Below are 26,669 nucleotides of genomic sequence, written 5' to 3' on the forward strand. Positions count from 1 at the left end.
GATAAGGTTGATTTTTTTCAATAAGAATCGTTTCCTTTGGGATGGAACAAGAGATTCAATCTAGTGATAGCGCATTACCATTGGCCACTTGTAAGGGTAGGGAAACAAGGCACTTGAATGACGTCATAAGGCTCACAAGTCTCTTTAGAAAGTACCACATAATGACTAAAGGCCAAGCAGAAGAGGGCAGCTGTTCCTATTTCTCTAAAGTACCAAGTAATGGGCACAGCGAGTGACTTTTAAAATCTGTTTTTCCATTTAGTGATTGCCCACGATTCACTCATACGACAAGTATTCACTCTGTACCTAAATGTTTCAGGCACTGTTCTGGGGTATGAGAAATACAGTGGGGAACAAGAAATCCCTGTTCTTAAAGACCTTACTTTCTCCTGGAGGAGACAGTCAGCAAGAAAACCTCTAACTTCAGACAGTGTCAAGTGCTAAATGAAAATGAAAATCGTTAGATATTATGGGAGGGTAAGTGGGGGTAGCAGGAGGAAAACAGAGTTGTCTGTAGAGGTGACATGGCAGCTAAAACGTGAATAATGTGAACGATTCAGTTATGAGAAGATCTGGAGTACTCATTCTGGTGGTGAGGGACTGCAAAGGAGGTGAGAAGGCCACTGTGACAGGGAGATGGCAAGTAAGGGAAAAGAGTGATTACTGTGTGTTAACAGTAGCAACTGTAGTAACAGTGATACAACAGTAAGTATATTATCATATAGTCATTATTAGAGGGACTGACTCCTGGACATTTGTGGGGCATTACGCTAATTGCTTTACATACATGGTTTCTGTCCATCCTCAGAATAGCTCTACATAAGAGCATTTATTTTTGTCTTCATTTTACAAACAAGGAAAACGAAGCATAGAAAAGATAGGGACTTTACTCAAGGCTACAGGATTCCTGAGTAGAGTTAGGAGGTTTATCAGATTCCAAAACCACTGTATGCACAAAGGATGCCTGGGGCCCAACCTCCTCATGATGAGACTCAGTAAGCCAGGACTAAGCGTTCAGAGCATTCAGCCGAGTGAAGAAGCGATTACCTGGGGGGTAGGAGTGCTTTCCAGCCACAATCCACTCCAGCAAGGCCTCTATTAGTTCAAGGTTGACCTTGTCAAAATCCATGATGGACATGGTTTTGATGACTGATTTGCTAACCCCTGAAAGAAAGGTCAACATCAGGCCAGTTACACATTATGAAGACAATATGCCTGTGAACTAGCTGAGTGCTGATTTAATAACAGATGTTTGCATCCAGCATACTGAAATGAACTTCTCTAGTCTCTGAGAACATACAGTGTTGCCAGAAGCTTTTTTTGCTTGAACAAAATAACCCAAAGAGCAAGCTCCTGGCCCTGTGGGAAAGGCATAGATGGACCACTCAAAACTCTCCTCCTTCTTCCCCTCTTTTATTCATCACATATTTATTTAAAGTTTAAGTTCTGGAAACAAAGATCAAAGTCAAGCAGATTTTAGATTTTAGATGGACTCCTTCCAGAGTCAGTCAAATCATGAGTCAGATGGAAATCAGTGGACAGAGATCACAGGTTCACGGTCATTAATCGTGACTCTTAAGCTTTAGGTTCCTTGGAGAAAATGATGGAAGTGGTGGATCTTTCCTGAAAAACATAAGTGATTTTAACTGTTTCACCAACACTCCTGGAGTCTAACCAGAGATCCTCAGTTTACCAGCATATAATCTCCTTCCAATCTATCTGAGGACTAAGTAAAAGCACAGTTCTTGGGTTTGTACTCCAACCCTCAGCTCTTTTAACAAACAAATATCCTCTGGGTGACTAATTCTCCAAAGACAGCTGTCCTTGCTTCTTGGCTCCTCCTTAATGGTCCATGACCCTAACTATGGTCTGACTAGAACAAAATAACTGGAGTTGGTATCAGGAAAGAGAAACATTCTATATGTTGGTGAGAACTCTGAGAGGGGCAAAACCAGTGTCTAAACAATGTTATCTGACAGGGTGAATCCCACGTTGGTCAAAATGGGAGAAAGAACCTGCCTACAGAAACAAGAGTGTGGTTCGGTGAAGAAGGCACAGTAGGAATCACTTTTCTTTGGGAAGATTCCAAACGGCCAGATTTTTTTCAAAAAGAGAATGGACCAGCTAACTGAAAAAAGTAGAAAAGGGAGAACAGTTTTGTTATTTTTAAAAAAACCCACTAGCCCAGCGCCGTGGCTTAACAGGCTAATCCTCCGCCTTGCGGCGCCGGCACAACGGGTTCTAGTCCCGGTTGGGGTGCCAGATTCTATCCTGGTTGCCCCTCTTCCAGGCCAGCTCTCTACTATGGCCAGGGAAGGCAGTGGAGGATGGCCCAAGTCCTTGGGCCCTGCACCCGCATGGGAGACCAGGAGAAGCGCCTGGCTCCTGGCTTCGGATCAGCGCGAAGCGCCGGCTGCAGCGGCCATTGGAGGGTGAACCAGTGGCAAAAAGGAAGACCTTTCTCTCTGTCTCTCTCTCTCACTATCCACTCAGCCTGTCAAAAATAGAAATAAAAATAAAAAAACCCACAAAACAATAGCTTGATAGTTTCAACTAATCAATTATATACCTAAAGACCTGGTTAAATTTTTTTTCTTCTTAAAATATTTATCATCTGAATTTATTCCAGGACTGATTATCATCTTTATTTTATTTATTTATTTTTTATTTAAAAGATTTATTTTATTTATTTGAAAGACAGAGTTACTGAGAGAGGTAGAGACAGAGTCTTCCATCCGCTGGTTCACTCCAGAAATGGCTGAGATGGCCAGAGCTGAGCTGATCCAAAGCCAGGAGCCAGGAGCCTCCTCCACGTCTCCCATGTGAGTGCAAGGGCCCAAGCACTTGGGCCATCTTCCACTGCTTTCCCAGGCCATAGCAGAGAGCTGGATTGGAAGAGGAGCAGCTGGGACTCAAAACAGCTCCCATATGGGATGTTGACACTGCACGCGGTGGCTTTAACCTGCTGTGCCACAGCAATGGCCCCTATCATTTTTATTTTAAACTAGCAAAAGTTTTTTAAAAATTGAGCTCCAGAACATTATGTAATTTTCTGAGAGGTGAGAGCCTGAGATCAACTAGATCAAGTCTTATAAGTTCAGAAAAGTTAAGCAGAAATGAGCATTAAAAAAGATTTATTTATGAGAGAGAGAGAAGAGAGAGAGAAAAAGGTCTTCCATCTGCTGGTTTACACCCCAAATGGCTGCAATATCAAGGGCGGGGCCAGGCTAAAGCCAGGAGCCACCCACATGGGTGAAGGGGCCCAAGCACTTGGGTGATTTTCTGCTGCTTTTTCCAGGCAATTATCAGGGAGCTGGATCAGAAGTGGAAAAGTTGGGATTCGAACCAGTGGGAATGGGCATTTTTTAAGAAAAGATTTATTTATTTGAAAGGCAGAGTTGCAAAGAGAGAGGGAGGGAGGGAGGGAGGAAGAGAGAGAGAGAGAGAGATCGATCTTCCATCTGCTGATTCACTCCTTAAATGGCTGCAACAGCTGGGGCTTGGCCAGGCTGAAGGTAGGAGCCTGGAACTCCTTCTGGGTCTCTCACATGGCTGGCAGGGGCCCAAGTACTTGGGCCATCTTCCACTGCCTTCCCAGACATATTTACAGGGAACTGGATTGGAAGCAGAGCAACTACGACTCAAACTCGTGCCCATATGGCATGCCAGCATTGCAGGCGCTGGCTTAACCTGATGTGCCACAATACCAGCCCTTAGGAGTAAGCATTTTGCCCTAATGGTTAATATGCCAAGGAATTAAGGCATTAATGGGACAAGAGTTTGACACAGCAGTTAAGAAACCTGCATTCTATATTGCAGTATCACGTTTTAGTCCTACCTCCTCTACCACCAGTCCAGCTTCCTGCTGATACACACCCTGGGAGGCAGTAGGTGATGGCTCTAGTACCATATGGGAGACTGGGATTGAGTTCCAGGCTAGGGGTTGGCCTGGCCCAGTGGTTGCTGTTATAGGCATTTGGGGAATAAACCAGCCGATGGGAGGTCTCTCTCTTTTTCTCGGACTTTCAAATAAAATGAAAATAAGCACAAAATTTTAAAAAAGAAAAAGAGGGGCCGGTGCTGTGGCATAGCAGGTTAACGCCCTGGCGTGAAGTGCCGGCATCCCATATGGGAGCCGGTTCAAAACCTGGCTGTTCCACTTCTCATCCAGCTCTCTGCTATGGCCTGGGAAAAGCAGTAGAAGATGGCCCAAGTCCTTGGGGCCCTGCACCCATGTGGGAGACCCGGAAAGAAGCTCCTGGCTCCTGGTTTTGGATCGGCGCAGCTCTAGCTGTTGTGGCCATCTGGGAAGTGATCCAGCAGATAGAAGACCTCTCTCTGTCTCTCTCTGCCTCGCCTCTCTTTGTAACTCTTTCAAATAAATAAATAAATAATTTTTTTTTTTTTAAAAAAAAGAGATAATACAAACTTAAAAAAAAGAAGAAAAGAAAAAGATACAAGGGCTAGAGTTGTAGTATAGCATATTAAGCCACTGCTTGCCATAACTGGCATCCCATATCCGAGTGCTGCTTTGAGTCCTGGCTGCTCCACTTCTGATGTAGCTCTCTGCTTATTCACTGGGGAAGGCATTAGAAAATAGCCCAAGTGCTTGGACCCCTACTACTCATGTGGGAGACTGGATGGAGTTCCTGGCTACCGGCTTCAGCCTGGCCCAGACCTGGCTGTTGAGGACATTTGAGGAATGAAGCAGTAGATAGAAGATCTCTTTCTCTCTTGTTCTGCCTTGCAAATAAATAAATCTTAAAAAAAAAAAAATCCAGGAAGAAAGACAAGACAAAAAGATGCCTACATTGGAGTGCCTAATTTAATTCCTGGCTCTGGCTTCTACCTCCAGCTTCATCCCAGTGCAAACGCTGGAAGGCAACAGTGATGGCTCAAGTAATTGGATTCTTGCCAATTACTTGCCAGTAATGGAGCTTAGCCTCAGCCATTGTGGACACTTGGGGAGAGAACCAGGGAACCATTTCTCTCTTTCTCTCTCTCTCTTTCTCTGTTCCCCTCTCCCTCTCAACTAGATAAAATTGGGGGAAAAAATAAAAAAGAAATAAAGAAAAACTAAGCAATCAGCCCCACATCATATAGAAACTTGTAGCAGAGCCAAGCTCCCTGTCTTGAACTCCCTCTCCATTATCCTTAGAAAGGAGGTCCCAGAGGTACTGTCTCTACTTTGGTGGTATCTGTGCTTGAAATTAGAAAGGCATGGCTCACATGTGATTATAAACCTTAAACAGGATTCTGAAATATTGAAAGAGAAATGAAAGGGGAACTTCCTGTTTCACAATTTAATAAAAGAAGGAAGTGGGAGTTATTAGCTGCTATGATGCATAAAAAGAACAAAAATTTGTAATTCAGACACAAAGAGGAGTTCAAAAAGTTTATGGGAAATACAACTAAAATACTATTTTATTTTGGTACAAAGAATTTTGAAAGCCATGTATATGAGTGGTCTTCAAAAAGCTCATGGAAGAAAATGTATTAAAAATTTATGTTCCATGTATCTTCCCAAACAACAGAACAAGGCTAATGCCCAAATTCCTTGGTAATTACCATCCAGGGCTGGGAACAGTCTTTGGTGTAAGGAGAAAAAGGAAAAGTTCTTGTTTCTTGTTCTATAGGAGTAGTTTGGAGGTTCTAACTTCTGAAACATAAGCTCCTTTTTTTGGGAAGGACTAAGAGGAACAGTGGTAGTAGATCAGGTAAAAGTGAGCAGGGAGGGTAGCAAAGACTTGTCCCTAGCGTAGGCATAAAGAAAATAGCAAAAGTAGTAACCTTGCAGTTATTTTGGTTTCAATACAATCTATATGCATAGAGGACCACACCGGAACAAGGAGTAGCTAGGTAGAGACTGCCACAGAAGGAGGGCACCCAACAACGCATATACAAATGCTCTGCATGGGATGGACCCTCAGAAGATGTTATTTTAAAACTCCATGAATAGCCGGCGCCGCGGCTCACTAGGCTAATTCTCTGCCTTGCGGCGCCGGCACACCAGGTTCTAGTCCCGGTCGGGGCACCAGACTCTGTCCCGGTTGCCCCTCTTCCAGGACAGCTCTCTGCTATGGCCAGGGAGTGCAGTGGAGGATGGCCCAAGTCCTTGGGCCCTGCACCCCATGGGAGACCAGGAGAAGCACCTGGCTCCTGCCATCGGATCAGCGCGGTGCGCCGGCCGCAGCGCGCCAACCGCGGCGGCCATTGGAGGGTGAACCAACGGCAGAAGGAAGAAGACCTTTCTCTCTGTCTCTCTCTCTCACTGTCCACTCTGCCTGTAAAAAAAAAAAAACCCTCCATGAATAATGCTAAAATTAGTGAGTGAAATTTACAGGTATTTAATAGCTTCGAATATCCCTCCACAAATGACTAGTTAACTGCAAAAGAAATAAATAGTAATCATGTAAGGGAGAAATTTGGCAAATATCACCTTAACCAAGTCATCAAGTTCACACTGTCAATAAGGAGACAAATCAACATCCTGTGCCTCTTGATATGATGCACTGGGAACTCAGCATTGTTTGTTTCAGTGATAATCTATCCAAAAATGCAAAACTTACATGTAATCATGGCAACATCAGGAAAACCCAAAAGGAAGAATAACTAAATAAAACAATTGTTAAAAATGTCAAAGTCATAAAAGACAAATAAAGGAAGCATGAGGAATGAACGCAGTATATGACCCTGCATAGAATCCTGGACCAGGAAAAATAGCAACAATGGATACTGGTGAGATTAACTGTTAAAATTTCATCTGGGTTGTGGATTAAGTATTTGTATGAGGGACAGGTGCCTACTGTAGCAATTAAGCTGCTCTTTGGGATGCCTGCATCCCATATCAGAGGGTCTGGATTCAAGTTCTGGCTTTACTCTCTATTCCAGCTTTCTGCTAATTTGCACACAGAGAGGAGGAGCAGGTGATGGCTCAAGTGAATGGATCCCTGCCATCTATGTGGGAGATCTTGATTTGAGTTCCTGGCTCTTGGCTCCTGGCTTTGACCTGGATCAGCCTTGTCTATTGCAGGCATTTGGGGAGTGAACTAGAAAATGGGAGCTCTCTGTCTCTCCCTTGCTCTGCCTTTCAAATAAATAAATAAAAATCCCATAAAATAATAGTATTATAACAGGGTTAAATGACTTCATTTTTATTATTGTATTACAGTTATCTAAGAGAATGTCCTTGTTCTTAGAAAATATACACTTAAATATTAGGGGTGAGGAGGTATCACATTGCAACATACTCTTAAGAGAATCAGGAAAAACAAATACATGTGCACAAAGCAAATGAAAGAAAATATTAATCAGTGAGCTGGGGATAAAGAGTTTATGAGAGTTCATTCTATAGTCTTGTATCACTTCAAAATAAAATTTATAATAAAATATCTAAAAATATAATTTATATATATATATTTTAATTTTTTTTTGACAGGCAGAGTGGACAGTAGAGGGAGACAGAGAGAAAGGTCTTCCTTTTTGCCGTTGGTTCACCCTCCAATGGCCGCCGCGGTAGCGCGCTGCGGCCGGCGCACTGTGCTGTTCCGATGGCAGGAGCCAGGTGCTTCTCCTGGTCTCCCATGGGGTGCAGGGCCCAAGAACTTGGGCCATCCTCCACTGCACTCCCTGGCCACAGCAGAGAGCTGGCCTACAAGAGGGGCAACCGGGACAGGATCGGTGCTCCGACCGGGACTAGAACCCGGTGTGCCGGCGCCGCAAGGTGGAGGATTAGCTTATTGCGCCGCGGCGCCGGCCAATTTATATATTTTTTAAAGAATTTATTTATTTATTCGAAAGGCAGAGTAGCAGAGAAAGAGAAATCTTCCATTTGCTAGTTCACTCTCCAAATGGCTAAAATGTCTAGGGCTGAGGGTCCATGTCAAAGCAAGAAGCCTGGAACTCCATCTGGGTCTCCCAAGTAGTAGCAGAGTCCCAAGTGCTTGGGCCAACTTCTGTTATTTCTCTTTGGCAGGGATTTGTATAGGAAGTGGAAAGGCCAGACTTGAACTAGCACACATATAGGATGCTGGCATCGCAAGCAGCAGTTTAACCCACAACACTGGCCCTATAATTTATATTTCATTACTTCCAATTTTTCTCCAATGAACATGTATTTGTCTTAAAATCAGGAAAAAAAAAAAAAAACCCACACTGGTGAACAGGGTAACAATATAATCTAAATATGTATTAGAACTACTAATTCCTAAGTTTAAAAGTTATTGTGATGAAATAAAGGCAATGCAACTATGGAATGAGTCATGGTTTTCTTTTTCTGGAAATCTTTGGCATACCTGCACTATTCCCCCAGAAAGCATGTTACCTTTATAGCGGGCCAGGAGCTGCTTAAAATCTAACTGCTGATCTGGCACTGCATCTTTGACAGAATCCTGATCCTGGAGGTGAAGGGAGAGCCGCAGGTCTTCCTCTACTTCTTCAAAGGCAGTTCTGTTGCGTCTTGCTTTAAGCTTTTCCTTTGAAATCTGTTTCATGGAGCGCATGTATGGGCTCCCATCCTGTATCACATACCTGAGAAAGGGAGACAAAGGAACGTGTCTGTGTGCATGTGGGTCTGTGAGTGAGGAGCAGAGGTAGTCGCCTATTGTATGTGCTCAGCCAGCAGAACGCTGCTGTCTGCAACTCAATGTGCTGATCCTTCTCCCGGTCCAGGGTTCCCCTGGCTGGGGCCCATTTCTGGCCAGGAACACACTGGAATGCCTCCCTGCTGCACAGAAGATCAGATAAGAATTTGGAGAAAAGTTCTATCACAGAAAAGAGTCATGAGCATTCAAAAACCACATCTGAGTTGTAGCCTCAGTAATGCCTCTTCTCATTTCATTTTCTTCTTTTGTAGTCTTATCTACTCCTGCAAATTCAACTATAATTTACAAGTAACTGACTCACCTTCACTGCAATCAAATTTAAAACTGTACTTCTGTTGGCTAAACATCTCCATAAGATTTTCTTCAAAACTCTTTTTAGGGGCCGGCGCCATGGCTCACTTGGTTAATCCTTCACCTGTGGCACCGGCATCCCATATGGGTGCCGGGTTCTAGTCCCGGCTGCTCCTCTTCCAGTCCAGCTCTCTGCTGTGGCCCGGGAGGGCAGTGGAGGATGGCCCAAGTGATTGGGCCCTGCACCCGCATGGGAGACCAGAAAGAAGCGCCTGGCTCCTGGCTTCGGATCAGCGCAGCGCCAGCCATTTGGGGAGTGAACCAAGGGAAGAAAGACCTTTCTCTCTGTCTCTCTCTCTCACTGTCTATAACTCTACCTGTCAAATAAATAAAAAAAAAAAAGAAAAGAAAAAGTTCCTGCTCACGGGGTAGAGCAAGGAAAACCCTTAAAAAAACAGACAAACAAAACTCTTTCTAATTCGACAGTTTAGTATTTGTTGGTGATAACACCATTAGACAATCCGGAAATATGGAAAAGTGATCAGATTTGAAACTAAATTTAAGTTTCAGTTTAAATTTAAACTGGATTTAAGTTCTAGGTCTACTGCTACATCAATTTGTCACAAGACTTTATGCAAGTTAATTTCAAAGGGCTTTTTTTCTTTAAGTAAAGATTTATTTACTTGAAAGGCAGAGTTACAGAGAGGCAGAGGCAGAGACAGAGAGGTCTTTATCCATTGGTTCACTCCCCAGATGGCTGCAATGGCCAGAGCTGTGCTGATCCAAGGCCAGGAGCCAGGAGCTTCTTCCCAGTCTCCCACGTGGGTGCAGGGGCCCAAGTCAATAGGAGGGATAGGGCCCATAAAATCACAATACTTTAAAAAAACTTATTTACTTATTCATTTTTATTTGAAAGGCAGAGAGAAAGAGAGAGAGAGAGAGAGAGAGAATCTTCCATCTACCAATTCACCCCTCAAATGCTCCCAATGTCAGGGGTTGGCCAGACCAAAGTCAGGAATGAGAAAACAATCTGGGTCTCCCATGTAGGTGGCAGGGACATAAGTTTTTTTTTTTTTTTGACAGGCAGAGTTAGAGAGAGAGAGAGAGAGAGACAGAGAGAAAGGTCTTCCCTTCCATTGGTTCACCCCTCAAATGGCTGCTGCGGCCAGCACGCTGTGCCAATCCGAAGCCAGGAGCCAGGTGCTTCCTCCTGGTCTCCCATGCGGGTACAGGGCCCAAGCACTTGGGCCATCCTCTACTGCACTCCCGGGCCACAGCAGAGAGCTGGACTGGAAGAGAAGCAACCAGGACAGAATCCGGCGCCCCAACTGGGACTAGAACCCGGGATGTTGGCGCCGCAGGCGGAGCATTAGCCAAGTGAGCCGTGGTGCTGCCCGGACATAAGTATTTGAGCCATCACCCGCTGCCTCCCAGGGTGCACATTAGCAGGAAGCGGAAACTGGGAGAACTGGAACTCAAATCCAGGTACTTTGATATGGGAAGAAGGCATCCCCAGCAGCAGCTTAACTGCTGTACCAAATGTCTGCCCCCGGAAAATAGGAATCTTCCAATAAGTTCCCTAAGTATTCTTATTGTACACTAAAATTGAAGTTTCATGTTTTCAGCTTGAAAATATTGCATCATTAAATAAATATGGAGTCGGAAGGGTTGTTTAATAGGGATAGAAAGAGCTAGGAGGAGGAGAAAAATTCTGAGTTGAGTTTAAGGTGCCAGACATCTGGGGTGTTTTCATTCTGGAGATCAGAGATCAGGAATGAAGAAACTGACCAGTGAGTTCCTGGCACAGAAGGGACAGCTGAAATCACACAGATAGCTAAAGGAGAGCTTAACAGTGAACGGAAACAGTGCAAAGATAAAATCTTGGGGGAACACTCAAGATTAAAGAATAGGAAGAAAAAGCAGGGCTTTCAAAGGAGAGAAATCTGTTTGCATACAACGGACATTACCTTTTCTTTTTTTTTTTTTTTTTTTTTTTGACAGGCAGAGTGGACAGTGAGAGAGAGACAGAGAGAAAGGTCTTCCTTTTGCCGTTGGTTCACCCTCCAATGGCCGCCGCGGTAGCGCGCTGCGGCCGGCGCACTGCGCTGTTCCGATGGCAGGAGCCAGGTGCTTATCCTGGTCTCCCATGGGGTGCAGAGCCCAAGCACTTGGGCCATCCTCCACTGCACTCCCTGGCCACAGCAGAGAGGGACATTACCTTTTCTATCAAGTACTGCAAGTATTTACACAGACATCTTAACACTCATACTACACTGCAGACTTCTTGACAGCAGGACGATTCTAACAGCTAACCTTTGTAAAACCCGTACTCTGTGCAGGCACAGTTTAAGCACTTTGCAAATATTAATTCATGAATTAATCCTCATAAAACCCTTGTAAAGTAGCTGCTGCTAAAATATCTGTTTTTCATAAGATGAAACTGAGGTACAGAGAGATTAACTTCCTGCCAAAGTTATAGTTTCTAGTTTGTTTGCTGAAAGAAAAAGGAAAACAAAATGCTCAAGTAGAAAAATGAGAAAAAGACTAACACATTTCTGAGTAGTCTAGCGTACTGATGGAAGAAAGAGTTCTATTTTCAAAGACTTTCAGTGTAGCTTAAAATCTTCCTTACCTTGTCACAGCAATTGCATCTTCCAGAAAAAACTGATCAACAGGAAATGTACGACCTAGAAAAGTAAGAAAATAAGAAAAGTCTCAGAAATAACCAAGTCTTTATTAAAAAGAAGTCACATGTAAAATTGAAATCTCTCAACAAGTAGATATGTTATCTCCTTATTAACTGCAATGTATTGTTGTGATTCTGTTAGAAACAAGTGGTTTCTCCAGAAAGAGGCTTAAATGCCTATTAATTCAAATGACCTTTAAAATAACTGTACCCGCTTATTAGAAAGATACATATCTAATGACATTTTAATCACCTGGTATAGTAATAACTGGGCAGGAATTAAAGTATTCTGAAAAGAGCTCAGCGTTTAAAGTTGCACTCATTAGAATAACTTGAAGGGTCGGCCTCTGCAATACAATGTCCTTCAAAACTAGCAGCAGGAAATCACTAGAGGAAATAGAAGAAACTCGTGAAGATCAAGCAAGTTCAATACATGACAATTAATAACGCAAAAAAACTATTTTCTATCTGAGAGGAAGAGAGAGGGAGGGAGAGAGAGTTCCCATCTGGGGATTCACTCCCCAAAAGCCTACAACAGCTTTGGGCCAGGCCAAAGCCAATCGCTGGAAACTGAATCTGGATCTGCCATGTGGGTTCCAGGGACCCAACTACTTGGGCCATCACCCAGGGTGTGCATTAGCCAGAAGCTGAAATCAGTAGCTGGAGCCGGTAATCAAACCCAGGTACTCCGATGTGAGATGCAGGCAATAACCAGTATCGTAACTGCTAATTTAAATGCCTGCCCACACTAACTTTTGATATCTTTTGAGCAATGATGTATAAGATCTACAGGGATAAAAAATTCTAAGAAAATGTGTCATGTTTCTGGATGTGAAGACTTAATATCATAAAGATTATCGATTCTCTCAAACTCAATTCAGTGCAATAAAAATACTAAAAGGATTTATCATCAAATTTGAGATTCTACCTCTTGATATCTATGTGCACACAAAGAAGCATACGCCAAGATTTTCATTTAGGTACTGTTTGTAATAGTAAAATAGAAATTATCTAAATATACATCCAACAAGAAATGGTTAATTATAACACTATCACCCAGTCTATGAAATAATATAAAGCAGATAAAAGAAATAATGCAGGGCTGGCGCTGTAGCACAGTGGGTTAACACCCTGGCCTGAGCACCAGCATCCCATATAAGCACCGGTTCAAGTCCAGGCTGCTCCACTGCCAATCCAGCTCTCTGCTATGGCCTGGGAAAGCAGTACAAGATGGCCCAGGTCTTTGGGCTCCTGCACCCGCATGGGAGACCTGGAAGAAGCTCCTGGCTTCAGATCAGTGCAGCTCTGGCCGTTTCGGCCAATTGGGGAGTGAACCATCTGATGGAAGACCTCTCTGTCTCTGTCTCTCTCTCTCTCTCTGCCTCTCATCTTTCTGTGTAACTCTGCCTTTCAAATAAATAAATAAATCTTAAAAAAAGAAAGAAAGAAAGAATGTAGGGGAGAGCATTTGGTCTGGTAGTTAAGATTCTGGTTAAGATGCCTGAGTCCCTCATCAGAGTGTCTGGGTTCAATCCTCAACTCTGTCTCGTGACTCTGGCTTCCTGCTAATGCAGACCCTGGGAAGCAGTGGTGATGGTTCAAGTAATTGGCTTCCTGTCACCTACCTGGGAAACCTGGCTTTTGCCTTGCAAAGCCCTGGCCAATGTGGGCATTTGTGGAATGAACCAGAAGATAGGAGCTCTCTCTCACTCTGTCTCTCAAATAAATAAATTTTAAAAGAATAAAGTAGACTTCTAGATTATGACATAAAACGTCTCTAAGATACATTGTTAGCGAAAATAAAACCAAGTATGTAATGCAGGATAGCAATAGCTAACTGGTCTCTCTGCTTCAGCCCTTGACCTTTTGTGATCAGTTCTCAATAGTGCTGACCAATAATTCCAGTCAAATGTCAATCTGATTGTGCCACCCTGATCAAAATCCTAAGACTTCCTATTTGAATCCTTCCTAAGAAGACCCTACAGGGTCTGCATCTCCGCCATACCTTGCCTATTGCTCTCCCTCTTACTCACTGAGCTCCAGCACACTGTTCTTCTTGCTGTCCATGAGGTACAAGCCTCAGGTCCTTCCTACATGTTACTAATCTGCCTGGAATGGGCTTCTCCCAGCCATTCACCCAGGGAGCTTCCTCACATCCTTCAAGTCTTCGCTCAAATTTCTTCTCAGTGAGCCCTTCCTGGGCTACCCTATTTAAGATTTTCTATAAGTTATTTATTTAGAGGTCAGCATCAAGGCACAGATTAGGCCACCACCTGCAACACTGGTATCCCATACGGACACTGGTACAAGCACTGGCTGCTTCATTTCCTATTCAGCTCCCTGCTAACACACTTGGGAAAGTAGTGGAAGAGGGCCCAAATCCCTGGGCCCTTGCACTCACTTGGGAGAGCAGGATGGAGTTCTAGGCTCCTGGCTTCAGTCTGGCCCAAACCCAGTCATTGTGGCCATTTGGGGAGTGAACCAGCAGGTAGAGAAACTCTTTCTCTCTCCAAAACTCTGTCTTTTAGCTGTGTCATAGTAGGTTAAGCCCCTGCCTGTAGTGCTGGTATCCTATATGGTTGCCGGTTGGAGTCCCAGCTGCTCCACTTTCAATCTAGCTCTATGCTTATGGCCTGGGAAATCAGTAGAAGATGGCCCAAGTGCTCAGGCCCCTGCACCTTTGAGGGAGACCATAAGAAGCTCCTGGCTCCTGTCTCCGGATCGGCTCAGCTCTGGCTGTTGTGGCCATTTGGTGAGTGAACCAGCGGATGGAAGACCTTTCTCTCTGTCTCTCCCTCCCTCTGTTAACTCTACTTCTCAAATAAATAAATAAAATCTTAAAAAAATATTTTAAAAATTTTCATTTTATTTGAAAGGCAGAGACTGGGAGGTGGGAGTGGGGAAAAAGAGAGATCACTTGACCTTCCTCCATTTGCTTGCAACAGCAAGGGATGGGCCAGGGCAAAGCCAGGAGCCAGGAACTCTATCCTGGTCTCCCACAATAGTGCCAGGGACCCAGCTTCAGGTATTTTGTTACAGCACAGAAAATGGACTAACATATGCTTCAACCCTCTAAAAATTCTAATTCTTAAAATACAAATGCCTTATTATCCTCGGTGTACAGGGCCCTGAGATTTGGCTCCTGCTGCTCTTCCCTCTGCCACTCAGCTTCTCATTCATGCACTAGCTGCACTGGCCTTTCTTCAGCTTCTGGACTCACAAAGTCCCTTCCCACTATACGATCTTTGCATGTGCTGTACTTGCCTCCCACTGTCACATGGAATTACTTCTCAGACTTGCATTTTCAATTTAAATGTCATCTCTTCAGAGATCTGATCTCTGGCCATCACATGGATCTTCCTCAAACACAGCATCCTGTTCACTCCTTCCTAGTATCTATTCCAATTTGCAATTGTCCATTTAATTGTTTGTCTCCTTGTTAATTATTTCCTTTTCCTACCAGACTGTAAGAGATGACAGGGAACCATACATACTTGTTCACCATTATATCTCCAGGGCATTTAATATTGGCTCTTTAAACATATGAATGAAGGTCAGGACTGAACGACCTAATAAAGGAAGCACATATAGACTGGCCCATCAGCTACAGCATTTATTACATCTGTTATTCCTATTAAACACAGTGTTCTACTCAGCATGGTTCCCAGGAAGGTGTGAAACTTCCCTTCTAATTTAATAGGATGACTTCTCTAGTGATGAACACATGCTCTCCTAGCATTTGTAGGGCTACAGACCAGGTAAGCTGTTCCTTTTCTCTCACTTGGGCCTTCCTATGGCAAATTACCATTAGGAGTCTAGGAAATGCAACTGAAAGCAGAACACAATTTTTCAGCCATGTCTTCATTTTATGTCTGTGAGTGTTCACTGGGAAAATTTTTTTTACCTTTCTTCTGTCCTCTCATGAACTTCATCAACAATGATATGGGTGACTCCTTGTAAAGCTGTATCTCCTTCAAGTCTTCTTAGCAGCACTCCTGTGGTGCAGTAGAGCAGTCTGGTGGCTGAGGACTTAAAGGGGAAACATAAAGCATTTAGGAAGTTTTTGAAAATAAATTTACTGAAATTTGGAATGGATAAAGATTAAGAATATTGAGGACAATAGCAACTCCATTTACTATCAAGCAATACTAAATGTACAACTTGTAGGTGGAGACAATAAAAGCTTTTCTACTTTACATCAAAAATTTAAGCTTAATATTCTCATAGAAGGCTCTCAAAAAGTATTACAAAATAAAACAAATAAACAAACAAACAAAAAAACCAGTAATGACGAAATAAAATTTGAATTTGCTCCTTAGATAGATATCCCACGTTCAAGAGCAAAACAGGGGACAAGTGTTTAGTTTAATAATTAAAACACCACTTGGGAAACTTGCATCCTATATTAGAATGCCTGGGTTCAAGCCTCAGGTTAATGTCTTATTCCAGCTTCCTGTTGATGCATACCTTAGGAGGTAGCAGGTAATTGGGTCCCTGACACCCATGTGAGAGACTCTGAGTTCCCAGTTTCTGGTTTCAGCCTGGCCCAGCCTAGCTGTTGTGGGTATGTGTAACAGAGTGAATAAGTGGATGGAAGATCTCTCTCTCTGTCTCTCTCTCTTTCTCTCTCTCTGTTTGTGTGTGTGTGTTTGTATGTCTGTCTTTCAAATAAAATAATAAATTTTAAAAGAGCAAAACTGCATTTACTATTTCACTTCTGTCACTAAACAATAAAAAGTCTTTAGAGGAAATTTAGTACAACCAAATGAGAATTCTTATGTCAAAATATTTCTAAAAGTCGATCATCAATTTAAAGTAGTCTAAAAGTACATATCCTAAATTGACCATTAATCACCAGACTCCAAAACTCTTTGCATATGAAAACTGTAAATTTCTATGACCAATGAATAAGCAGAGCATACAAACCTTGACACTTTCTAACCGAATCTGGTATCCCACCGTCAGACCCACCCTCTCTGCTCTTTCTTTAGCAACACGTTCAGCAACAGAGATGGCAGAGATTCGTCGGGGCTGGGTACAGATGATGTTCGCCACTTTCTCAGGTGGCCCATTCAGAGAATCATCCAGAATAAACTGGGGAATCTGTGTGGTTTTCCCACATCTGTAGGTCAAAACAAGTTAAGTCCTAAGTCAAGGGCTAGTTAACTAAAGAATCAATCATATGCAATGAGGAAAGTGATAAAACTAATTAGAATAAAGTTTTATCATTTTTCTGAAACTATTTACTGGTTTACTACCTAGAACAGACAAATTTGAGGAATTTGCACTCAGATTAACAGGGCAATCCAATCATACTCTACTCTCATTTACAAAATTGGAACTATTGACCAGATACCAGATGAAGGTCTGTAAATGCCTCTAAGAATGTAAACTCCACATATGAATCACAAAGAAAAGGAGGATTATTAATTTGATTTGGTGAGAAGTAGACTGAGGTTAAAAAGATCAGAAACTACATTTTGGTACAAAAAAATTTGAGATCCACGCAGTTGTTTCATAGTATTCATTCTCAAAGACTCCTCATATGCATGGATTTCAAAATTTTTTGCACCAAAACCAATATTTTAATTCCATTTTCCACACACACACAGATACAAAACTAGAAAATATAAGATTACTACTATAGGGGCCAGTGTCCTGGCACAGCAGGATATGCTGCTGCCTGCAACACAAGCGTCCCATTTGAGTGCCAGTTCAAGTCCTAGCTGCTCCATTTCCGACCCAGTTCCCTGCTAATGTCCTGGGAAAGCAGTGGAAGGATGGCCTGAGTGCTTGGGCCCCTGCCACCCAGGTGAGATACCAAAAGGAGTTCCAGGCTTTGGCTTGGTTCAGCTCTGGCCACTGAGGCCATTTAGGGAGTGAACTAGTGGATGGAAGACCTCTCTCTCTCTCTCTCTCCCAGCTCCTCCCACCCTGTCTTTCAAATGAAAAGCTAAGCCTTTTTTTTTTTTTTTTAAGGTTACTATTGTAAATCTGGGCACAAATATAATTATTAAATAGTGTACTCGAGTAAAGCACTAAGTTAAGCCTGCAACTTTTCCTTGCTAATAGGTTTGCATACGGAGAGTATGAAACAGGAAAAATAATGTACCTTAAATTGTTCTTAAAAGAAAAAATAAAAGCTTTATGGAAATCAGAATAAATCCAGAAAATGAAACACTTTTAAGCTAAATGTTCTAGAGCTGTTCTCTAAATTTAAAAATGGGCCTTTTTAAGTCTTCAGTTGAACTTCTGGCCTTAAAACTGTCTCAAGATGGGGCCGCTGTTAGGGTGTAGTAGGCTATTGCAGCCATCTGGGGAGTGAACCAACAGATCTAAGAACACTCTGTAATTCTGCCTTTCAAATAAATAAGTCTTAAAAGAAAACCCCAAAATTGGGGCCAGGGGCGTGGTGCAGTAGGTTAATCCTCCGCCTGCAGCGGCATCCCATATGGACACCGGTTCGAGTCCCAGCTGCTCCTCTTCTGATCCAGCTCTCTGCTATGGCCTGGGAAAGCAGTGGAGGATGGACCAAACCCTTGAGCCCCTGTGCTCATGTGGGAGACCAGGAAGAAGCTCCTGGCTCCTGGCTTCGGATTGGCACAGCTCTGGCTGTTGCGGCCATTTGGGGAATGAACCAGCGGATGGAAGACCTTTCTCTCTGTCTCTCCCTCTCACTATCTGTAACTCTACCTCTCAAAATAAAATAAATAAATAAACTGTCTCAAGGCAGAGGTAAACATTTCTGAGTTTTTCTTTTTTTGGAATGTGGTTCTGCTGGCTACAGAAGTTGCAATAATCACCTCTGAGAGATATTACTTAACTTGACAAGAAAAAGTGAAAATAACACCAGCTCTTGCTTTTTTTAAAAAAGAACTGGCTAGGGTAACCAGGGTATTTACGGTATACTTAGGAGAAAGCTGCATCATGGAGCCAAGCATTGTGACCCAGTGAGTTAAGTCATAGCTTGGGTTGCCTACATCCTATATCACAGTGTTGGTTCAAGCACCAGTTACTTGGCTTCCTATCCAGCTTCCTGCTAACGTTCTTGGGAAGGCAGAGGATGATTGCCCAAGTACATGGGTTACTGCCTCCCACATGGGAGACCTGGACAGGGTTCTGGGTTCCTGGTTCCAGCCTGGCCCAGTCTTGTCTGTTGTGGTATGTGGAGAGTAAACCAGCAGATGGAAGTTAGCGAGCTCACTCTCTCTCTCTCTCACTGTGCCTTTCAAACAAATAAATAAAACTGAAAAAAAAAAAAAAAGCTGCTTTATGAACAAATTACATTCTCACCCAGTCATACCACTTATGACAACCACTTGATGCCTGCTCAACAATTTAAGAATGTTTTCTCTTTCTTCCCACGCAGGGAGTGATTGTCTGTCTTGCAGAATTGACTGGAACTGTCTGGATGCCTAATAAAAGCAAAGATAAGGCAGCAGTTGAGTTATTTTTAGTCACCTTTCACAAAGATTTGAATCTAGAACCCAATAGTTAGACCCACTCTTTCTGTTCTTTAACAAGTTGTTTAGAGATGAGACTGCAGACATTTATTGGAATTGGATGTAGACGACTTTGGTCAGAAGGCTGCTCAGAGAATCAGCCAGAGTATGCTATAGGATCTATATAGTATTCCTGTATCTGAATAAGCTAGAAGATGTTATAAGTGCAATACACCTCTCCTACATAGTCTACTCAACTCTTCCTAACAAGTGTCTATGCCAGCAGTGCCAACAGAACTTTCCGTGTTGACGGAAATGTTCCATACCTGCACTATCTAATATAGCAACCCCTGGCCACATGTGGCCACTGACCCTTTAAAATACGGACAGTGCTAGTGAGGAACTGAATTTTTCATTTTAACTAATTCATTATAACTTAAAGACCCAAAGGAGGGCAGGGGCTACCATAGTGGACGGCATAGCTTTATGCAATAACAGATTATTTTTCCTAAATCAATGTGCTCAAGGTAACATAGCTAAAAAGTGGGAACAAAGGGGTTTAAAGCCAGTAAGAATACCCACTAAAGGGTTCTTTTTGGCTATACAACTATGTAAAATCAGTTTTATTTCTAATTGCTAATGCAACAAACATTGTATTGTATGATAAAACTAAGTACTTTTGAATAATATAAATTTTTTGAAATTTATACTAAGATGCCATTTCTGGCATATAATTTTATCAGACTGATCAAACTGACTATAAAGTTTTTTGTTTCTACCATCATTTCATTCATGGTGTGATTTTATATACATTTTGATGTTTTATGGGTATTACACTATGTATATGATGGTTATATTGTGTCAAAATCAGAATCACAAACTAAAACTAGAAGGGCCCTAAGGTAGCATTTAATGCAGCCCTCAAACTGATTACACAACTCACCTTTACCCTAAATCCAACTGTGCTTCACAGTTCACACACAGATTCTCTCAAAAAATCTTCATGTGAATAGGGTGAAAATAAGGACTTAGGAAACAGAACTAGATCTGAACAACTCTGCTGTCACTCATTGGGCATAATATTAATCTTATGAACCTTTGAAAAGGGGTGGGAGTTGCTCTTGCTCCTTTTATATACTACTTTTTCCAATGCAAAACACAATTTTCATAGGGCTTTCACATATCAGGTTATTTATCAGAGTACCAACGGCATATGATTTTGACAATATTTGGTATATATGTTTAATTGATATTTACCAGTTGTGGGATTTTCTAGAACCATCTAGCACATGCAACCCTACTTTGCTATGGCATGTAGAAGCTCTGACCACTCAGGGTGAAAGAGAACCAAAAAAGATACTAGGAAGGGTAGTCAAAGCTTTCTCATTCATAATCTTTTATGCATTCGGGAGGCAAGGCTGGTCCTTCTCTCAGCTTTCCATACCTGTTTTATTTGGAACTGCTTGCAGATTTTACCATTTTCAGCATATACTGATTTTGCCTGCCAGTCATATCTTTTGGAAATCTTTTTCTTAAGGTTTACATAGCTCTCCTTCTCCACCATAACTGGTGCAGGACTTTCATCTTCATCTGCTTCTTCCTCAGGTTCTGATTCTTTTTCAACTTGAAGGGAATAAAGGGGAACATTTTGCAAGAGCCCAAAATACCATGACACAGACCAACCCAAACGTCTATGAAATGATCAACTGATAAATAAAAGGTGGCATGTCCATATAACAGATTATTATTCAGCAATAAAAAGGAAGTACTCGTACATGCTATGACATGACTGAATCTTGAAAACATGATGCTGAGCAAAAGAAGCCAGTCTCAAAAAGCCATATACTGTGTGACTTCATTTCTATGAAATGTCCAGAACAGGCAAATCCACAGATAGATTACAGATTAGTGGTTGTCAGGGGCTAGGGGAAGGAAGGGGGAAATGAGCAGTCTGCTCTTTTCTTGGGGTGATGATAATGTTCTGGAATTTGATAGTGGTCATGGTTGTACAACTCTGTAAAAAATACTAAAAGTAACTGAATTGTATACTTTAAAGGTTTTCCTTTTTTTAAAGATTTACTTATTTATTTGAAAGGCAGAGTTACAGAGGTAGAGGCAGAGATAGACATAGGATGCAGCCATCTTAAATGGTGTCTTAACCTTTATGTCAAATGCCTACCCCAATTTTCTTTTCTTTTTTTTTTTTTTTTCTTTTTGACAGGCAGAGTGGATAGTGAGAGAGAGAGAGAGAGAGAGAGAGAGGTCTTCCTTTTTGCCGTTGGTTCACCCTCCAATGGCCGCTGCAGCCGGCGCATCTCGCTGATCTGAAGCCAGGAGCCAGGTGCTTCTCCTGGTCTCCCATGTGGGTGCAGGGCCCAAGGACTTGGGCCATCCTCCACTGCCTTCCCGGGCCACAGTAGAGAGCTGGCCTAGAAGAGGGGCAACCGGGATAGAACCTGGCGCCCCAACTGGGATTAGAACCCGGTGTGCGGGCGCCGCAAGGCGGAGGATTAGCCTGTTAAGCCACGGCGCCGGCCCAATTTGCTTTTTAAAAAATTATTGTTTGAAAGGCAGAGTTACAAAGAGAGGGAGAGAAGGAGAGCGAGAGCGAGAGAGTGAGTCTTCCATCCATTGGTTCATACCTCAAATGGTCCCATATGGCCTGGAGCTGAGCTGATCTGAAGCCAGAAGCCAGGTGCTTCTTTCAGGTTTCTCACATGGGTGCAGGGGGCCAAGGACTTGGGCCATCTGCTGCTGCTTTCCCAGGCCATAGGAGAGAATTGGATCAGAAGTGGAGTAGCCAGGACTCAAACCAGCACCCATGTGGGATTCTGGCATTGCAGGCAGTGACTTTACCTGCCATGCCACAGTGCTGGCCCCTTGAATTGTACACTTTAAGAGGGTGAAATCTGGGGCCAGAGCTGTGGCACAGCCTGCAACACCAATATTTCACATTAGACTGTCAGTTCAAGTCATGGCTGCTCCACCTCCTTGATCCAGCTCCCTGTTAAAGTGCCCAAGTACCTGAGCCCATGCCACACATGTGGGAGACTTGGATAGAGTTGCAAGCTTCTGGTTTTGGCCCAGCCTAGTCCCAGTCATTGAGGCCATTTGAGGAGTAAATCAGCAGATGGAAGCGCTCTCTCTCTCTCCCTTTACCTTTCAAATCAATCAATCAATCAATAAAATTTTTTTTTAAAAAAAGGGTGAATTTTATAGTATATAAACTACATCTCCATATGGCTGTTTTTTTTTTTTTTACTTTTTAAAGTTCAGAATACTTAAATTGTTATTTCTCAAGAAATACATTAGAATCCTGTAAGTTAGGAGCTGACATTTGGAATGAGTTGGGTGCCTAGTAAGTAAACCAAGCCAACTATCCAGCATCTACATCTCAGCGCATTTTCACTGCTCTCTAATTATTGATGTTTATCTAGGAACTATCATGAAATAAAACCTTTTGTTTCCCTGGAAGAAAGGTGGCAAGAAAAGGGGGTTTACTCATGGTGAATCTGCACAGCAGTATGGGTGTTGTGGTACAGTAGGTTAAGCTACTGCTTCAGATGCCACATCTCATATTGGCGTGCTGGTTTGAATCTCAGCTGTTCTGCTTCCTGCTAATGTAGCTCCCTGCTAATGCACTTGGAAAAGCAGTGGAGCACAGCCCAAGTAAATTGGCCCCTGGCAACCACATGGGAAACCCAGATGGAGTTCCTGGATCCTGGCTACAGCCTGGCCCAGCCCTGGCTGTTGATCAGCAGATGGAAGTTCTCTTTATCGCTGTCTGTACCTGTCACTCTGCCTTTCAAATAAATAAATCAATTTTAAAAATCTGCACATGAAACCTAACTCTGCCAGAACTTGTACAAACCATTTCTTATTCTCAGGATTTAGGGATTTACAAAGACAGTCCCTTTTTAATGAATTTTGAGGGATCTAGTATACTAAAAGCAGAAGGTAATGGAGTGCTATAGAAAGAGAAGTTATCTCTAAATACCCATTTGAAAGTAATCTCAGACACGATATAAAAAATAAACTTGTGAAACCAAATTAATCAAATGAAATAGATTTTTCTTAGAAGGTGTCTTGAGTTCCTTCCAACCTGCAGATTCAATCAAAATAAATTTATACATCTCTACAAACTTTCAATTTAAGGAGCCCAACCACAGCAATACAATTAGGCCTAATGCCTAAAGCCAGGCCTATAGCTCAGTGGATTCTTATTCCTTTTTACCATCGGGACCAAACAGACTTGCTTAGGACCACTGGGAGATCCTAGACCAGCCTCAGAAGCGCTGACTTTTAAATCCACCATTCTGATAGCCCTCCTCCACAAGACAATGCCTTACATACCTTCTGGACTTTGATTTGAAACAAAAGAATTATTTGGGATCACTGGTTTATGACAGGCAGGATTATTTATTCTGGTCCCAGAGGGCACTGGCAGAGAGTTCACAGGAGGGACACTATACTTGTGATGAGTATTTGTTAGTAACTTGACAATTTCTGATTCTTCCTCTAAAAGGGTTATCAAAGAATATACAACAGGTTCTGAAGTTTCTGCAAATGCCAATGCCTTGTCATAAAGGAACTCAGAAATATGTAAACGACAAGCCAGAGGTAGATTCTCATTGGTGGAGTAAAATGCCACAAGAGGAGCTTGGTAGGGGTATTTGTGGTTTTTAGAAAATCGAATTTCAAGTTCATATAAAAACGATGCATCTTCATTAGCATTAAGATGAGAATCATCTACAATTCTTTCTGCTCTTCCAACCATTTGATTTGGGGGCACTTCATGTTTGAATTTGCATTTGGATCCAAATTTACAATTTCCTTTGAGGTAAAATTTACAGGTTTCAAGTGAAGTCTCTTGCACATTTTTGGCACTTTCCTTTTGCTTGGATTTACAGAATTTACTTGTCAAATATTCCAGTTCTAATCCAATAGTCCAGACTCTGTTCTGAATTCTTTCTATAAATTTATCTCCACAGATTGACCTGAGTGCAAACGCCTCTTCCTGTCGTTGTTCCATACACTCATCCAAGCTTATAAGGTCAGCTGCCGCCGAGATCTTCATCCTCTCTCCAAATGTCTCTGAAAAACACTGGGTGAGTAGCTGCTCTAGGGATGCCCCCACATCTCCATCACAAATCCTCAGGGCTGCCTGACAGCGTTCAATGCTGAAACCATACCTGCCAAGGGCAAAACATGATAAAATGACATGTAGGAAGCCCTATCACATCACTGAAGTAAAATTCATTTAAATATGTTTAAATGAAATCACAACTCTATCTATGCAGGGTTTGTATTTTGATAAAGTGCCCTTAGTAATTCTAATCCTTTAATCCCTCCATCCTTACAAGATAAAATATTAGGCATAGAAGGCACTGCAGGAACCCACACAATGTGGGGCAGCTGGGTTTATAAGATGCTATCAGTTTCTCTGGATTCTCCCCTAACTGCCTTCAACAGTGACAGCAATCACCTGGAAAGCTTCTGCACCGCAAATGGTGAGACTGTGAATTCTGCAGTATGAGGCTCCCCTGGGGCTGGGCCAGCACATTCCAAAGGATCCAAGTCTGGAACAAGGGCAGGTTCTTGTCCAGCTGGCCAGTAGCGCTCATCATCACAGCAATCAGGCTCGTCATCTTCCTCCTCCCCAGAAACGCCTCTTCTAGCAAAGGCAATATTTTCATACATTAGATATTAGTTTCTACCTAATTCAAAGAAAAATATAGGAAGGGGCTAAGAATTTAATTCAAGGCACCAAGAATATATAATCATGATAACTCTTCAGTAACAGATTAAATTTTTTATTGGACTGCTAATTTAGCATTGTGGCAATTAATATTTATCAAGCTTTAATTACACATATCATATAACCCTATAAGGTACTACTGGAATCCCCATATTTTAGATAATCAACTACAACTTAAAGAGGATTAGTAACCACCTAAGACTACCTAAGGTTACATAGTCAGGAGCAACTTAACATTCTATCTACAAAAGTCTGTTCCCATACTCTCTTTTTTAAAGACTTATTTATTTATTTGAAAGGTAGAGTTACAGAGAGGCAGAGGCAGAGAGAGAGACAGAGAGAGGTCTTCCATCTGCTGGTTCACTTCCCAGATGGCTATAACAGCTGGAGCTGCACTGATCCGAAGCCAGGAGCCAGGAGCTTCTTCCAGGTCTCCCACATGGGTGCAGGGGCCCAGGCACTTGGGCCATCCTCTACTGCTTTCCCAGGCCAGAGCAGAGAGCTGGATTGGAATTAGAGCCGCCAGGACTCAAACTGGCACCCACATGGGATGCTGGCTCTGCAGGTGGCAGCTTTACCCACTATGCCACAGCGCCAGCCCCCGAGACTTTGTTTTTAAACACAGAAATTTTGGCTATCCTCTTTCTCTTATTTATAAAATCTGTCCCTAGGGGCCAGTGTTGTGGTGCAGCGGCTTAAGCCCCCCCACTTGCAATGCTGGCATCCCATTATATTCTATTATTGGAGGGCCACTGGAGTCCCGGCTGCTTAGCTTCTGATCTGGCTCCCTGCTATTGGCCTGGGAAGGCAGTGGAAGATGACCCAAGTACCTGGGCCTCTACCACCCATGTGGGAGACCCAGATGGATTTCCTGGCTTCTGGCTTTCACCTGGCCCACATTTGGCCATTGCAGCCATTGGGAAGTGAACCAAAGGATGGAAGGTCTCTCTCTGTTTCTTCTCTGTTTTTCTACCTTTCAAATAAATAAAAGATTTCTGTTTTTTTTTTTTTTTTAAGTTACCCTTAATTTTTTACTTTGTTGCATAACCCCCTTTTTTACATCTGAGACAGATAACAGATTGACAGACAGGATGGAAATAATTAATTTCTCCAACTGAAAACCACAAAGCAAAAAGCCAAAATGAAATGGGGGAGGTGAAAGGGGAATAACATTAAAGAATAACAGCCGTGTCTCCGACGCAGATCATCATGAGATGCATAAGCATGTAAGACCTCATCTAATCAACTCAATATTTTCATCCAGAACTCTACTTGTTCCTTGCAAGGTTTTATTTGGAAGGTTATCAATAAAGCAATCACTGAATCTCTATTAGCACTGCCTTGGAAAGAAATAAGAAGAAAGGCATTACTATTGTTGTTACTGCCCATGGATATCACAAAACAAACTCACTCTAAAACTGTGTCTGCAATAATTATTCACACTGCCAATAGGTCTTCCTTACTGTAGTAATTTACTGAAATAAAATAATTTACTCAGATCCAGCATCCGCATCTTGTTCTTGCAGGTCTCGGAGAAGAGCTTTCACTTTCTCTTGATTCTCAGAAGTCATGTGCAGAGTCTGCAGGGGGACTTTGGCTTTGGGCTTCCATTTGGGGCGTGGCTCTCCTTTGCTAACGCTATTGTCGCTAGGTCTGCAAAGGACACCAGAGCAAAATTACACACTTACCTGTGATCAGAGCTTTGATAGTCTCAGAATTCCCCAGTAAACACAACCGGAAGTGGATTGTCAAGTATTTTACAAAAGATGACAACGAATGCTTATCAGCTATTTTCTACTGAAGTCATACTTCATTATAGCAGAACTGCTGGAAGAAGACTGGTCATCAGCAAGTCTGGCTTCAGGACTTCAATAATCCTCTGGAAAAAG

General features: G+C 42.5%; 1 protein-coding gene across 2 annotated transcripts in view; it reads right to left on the bottom strand.

The window, feature by feature from the left end:
- DHX57 (DExH-box helicase 57) overlaps positions 1-26,669 on the bottom strand; it is a 72,320-nt gene that overhangs the window by 23,451 nt on the left and 22,200 nt on the right. Inside the window, exons 3-13 of one of the 2 annotated variants that reach the window (XM_062209305.1) lie at positions 26,275-26,433; positions 24,508-24,696; positions 23,376-24,214; positions 20,467-20,645; positions 18,874-18,995; positions 16,507-16,702; positions 15,485-15,609; positions 11,834-11,967; positions 11,527-11,581; positions 8,324-8,529; positions 1,048-1,164 (exon numbers count right to left, since the gene is read on the bottom strand). In XM_062209305.1, coding sequence (XP_062065289.1) covers positions 1,048-1,164; positions 8,324-8,529; positions 11,527-11,581; positions 11,834-11,967; positions 15,485-15,609; positions 16,507-16,702; positions 18,874-18,995; positions 20,467-20,645; positions 23,376-24,214; positions 24,508-24,696; positions 26,275-26,433 — 2,321 coding nt within the window. Of the gene's footprint in view, positions 1-1,047; positions 1,165-8,323; positions 8,530-11,526; positions 11,582-11,833; positions 11,968-15,484; positions 15,610-16,506; positions 16,703-18,873; positions 18,996-20,466; positions 20,646-23,375; positions 24,215-24,507; positions 24,697-26,274; positions 26,434-26,669 lie in introns of those variants that run through there. The other variant, XM_062209306.1, reaches the window with a different exon arrangement.

Source organism: Lepus europaeus, chromosome 13, assembly GCF_033115175.1.
Source record: "Lepus europaeus isolate LE1 chromosome 13, mLepTim1.pri, whole genome shotgun sequence".
Lineage (NCBI taxonomy): Eukaryota > Metazoa > Chordata > Mammalia > Lagomorpha > Leporidae > Lepus > Lepus europaeus.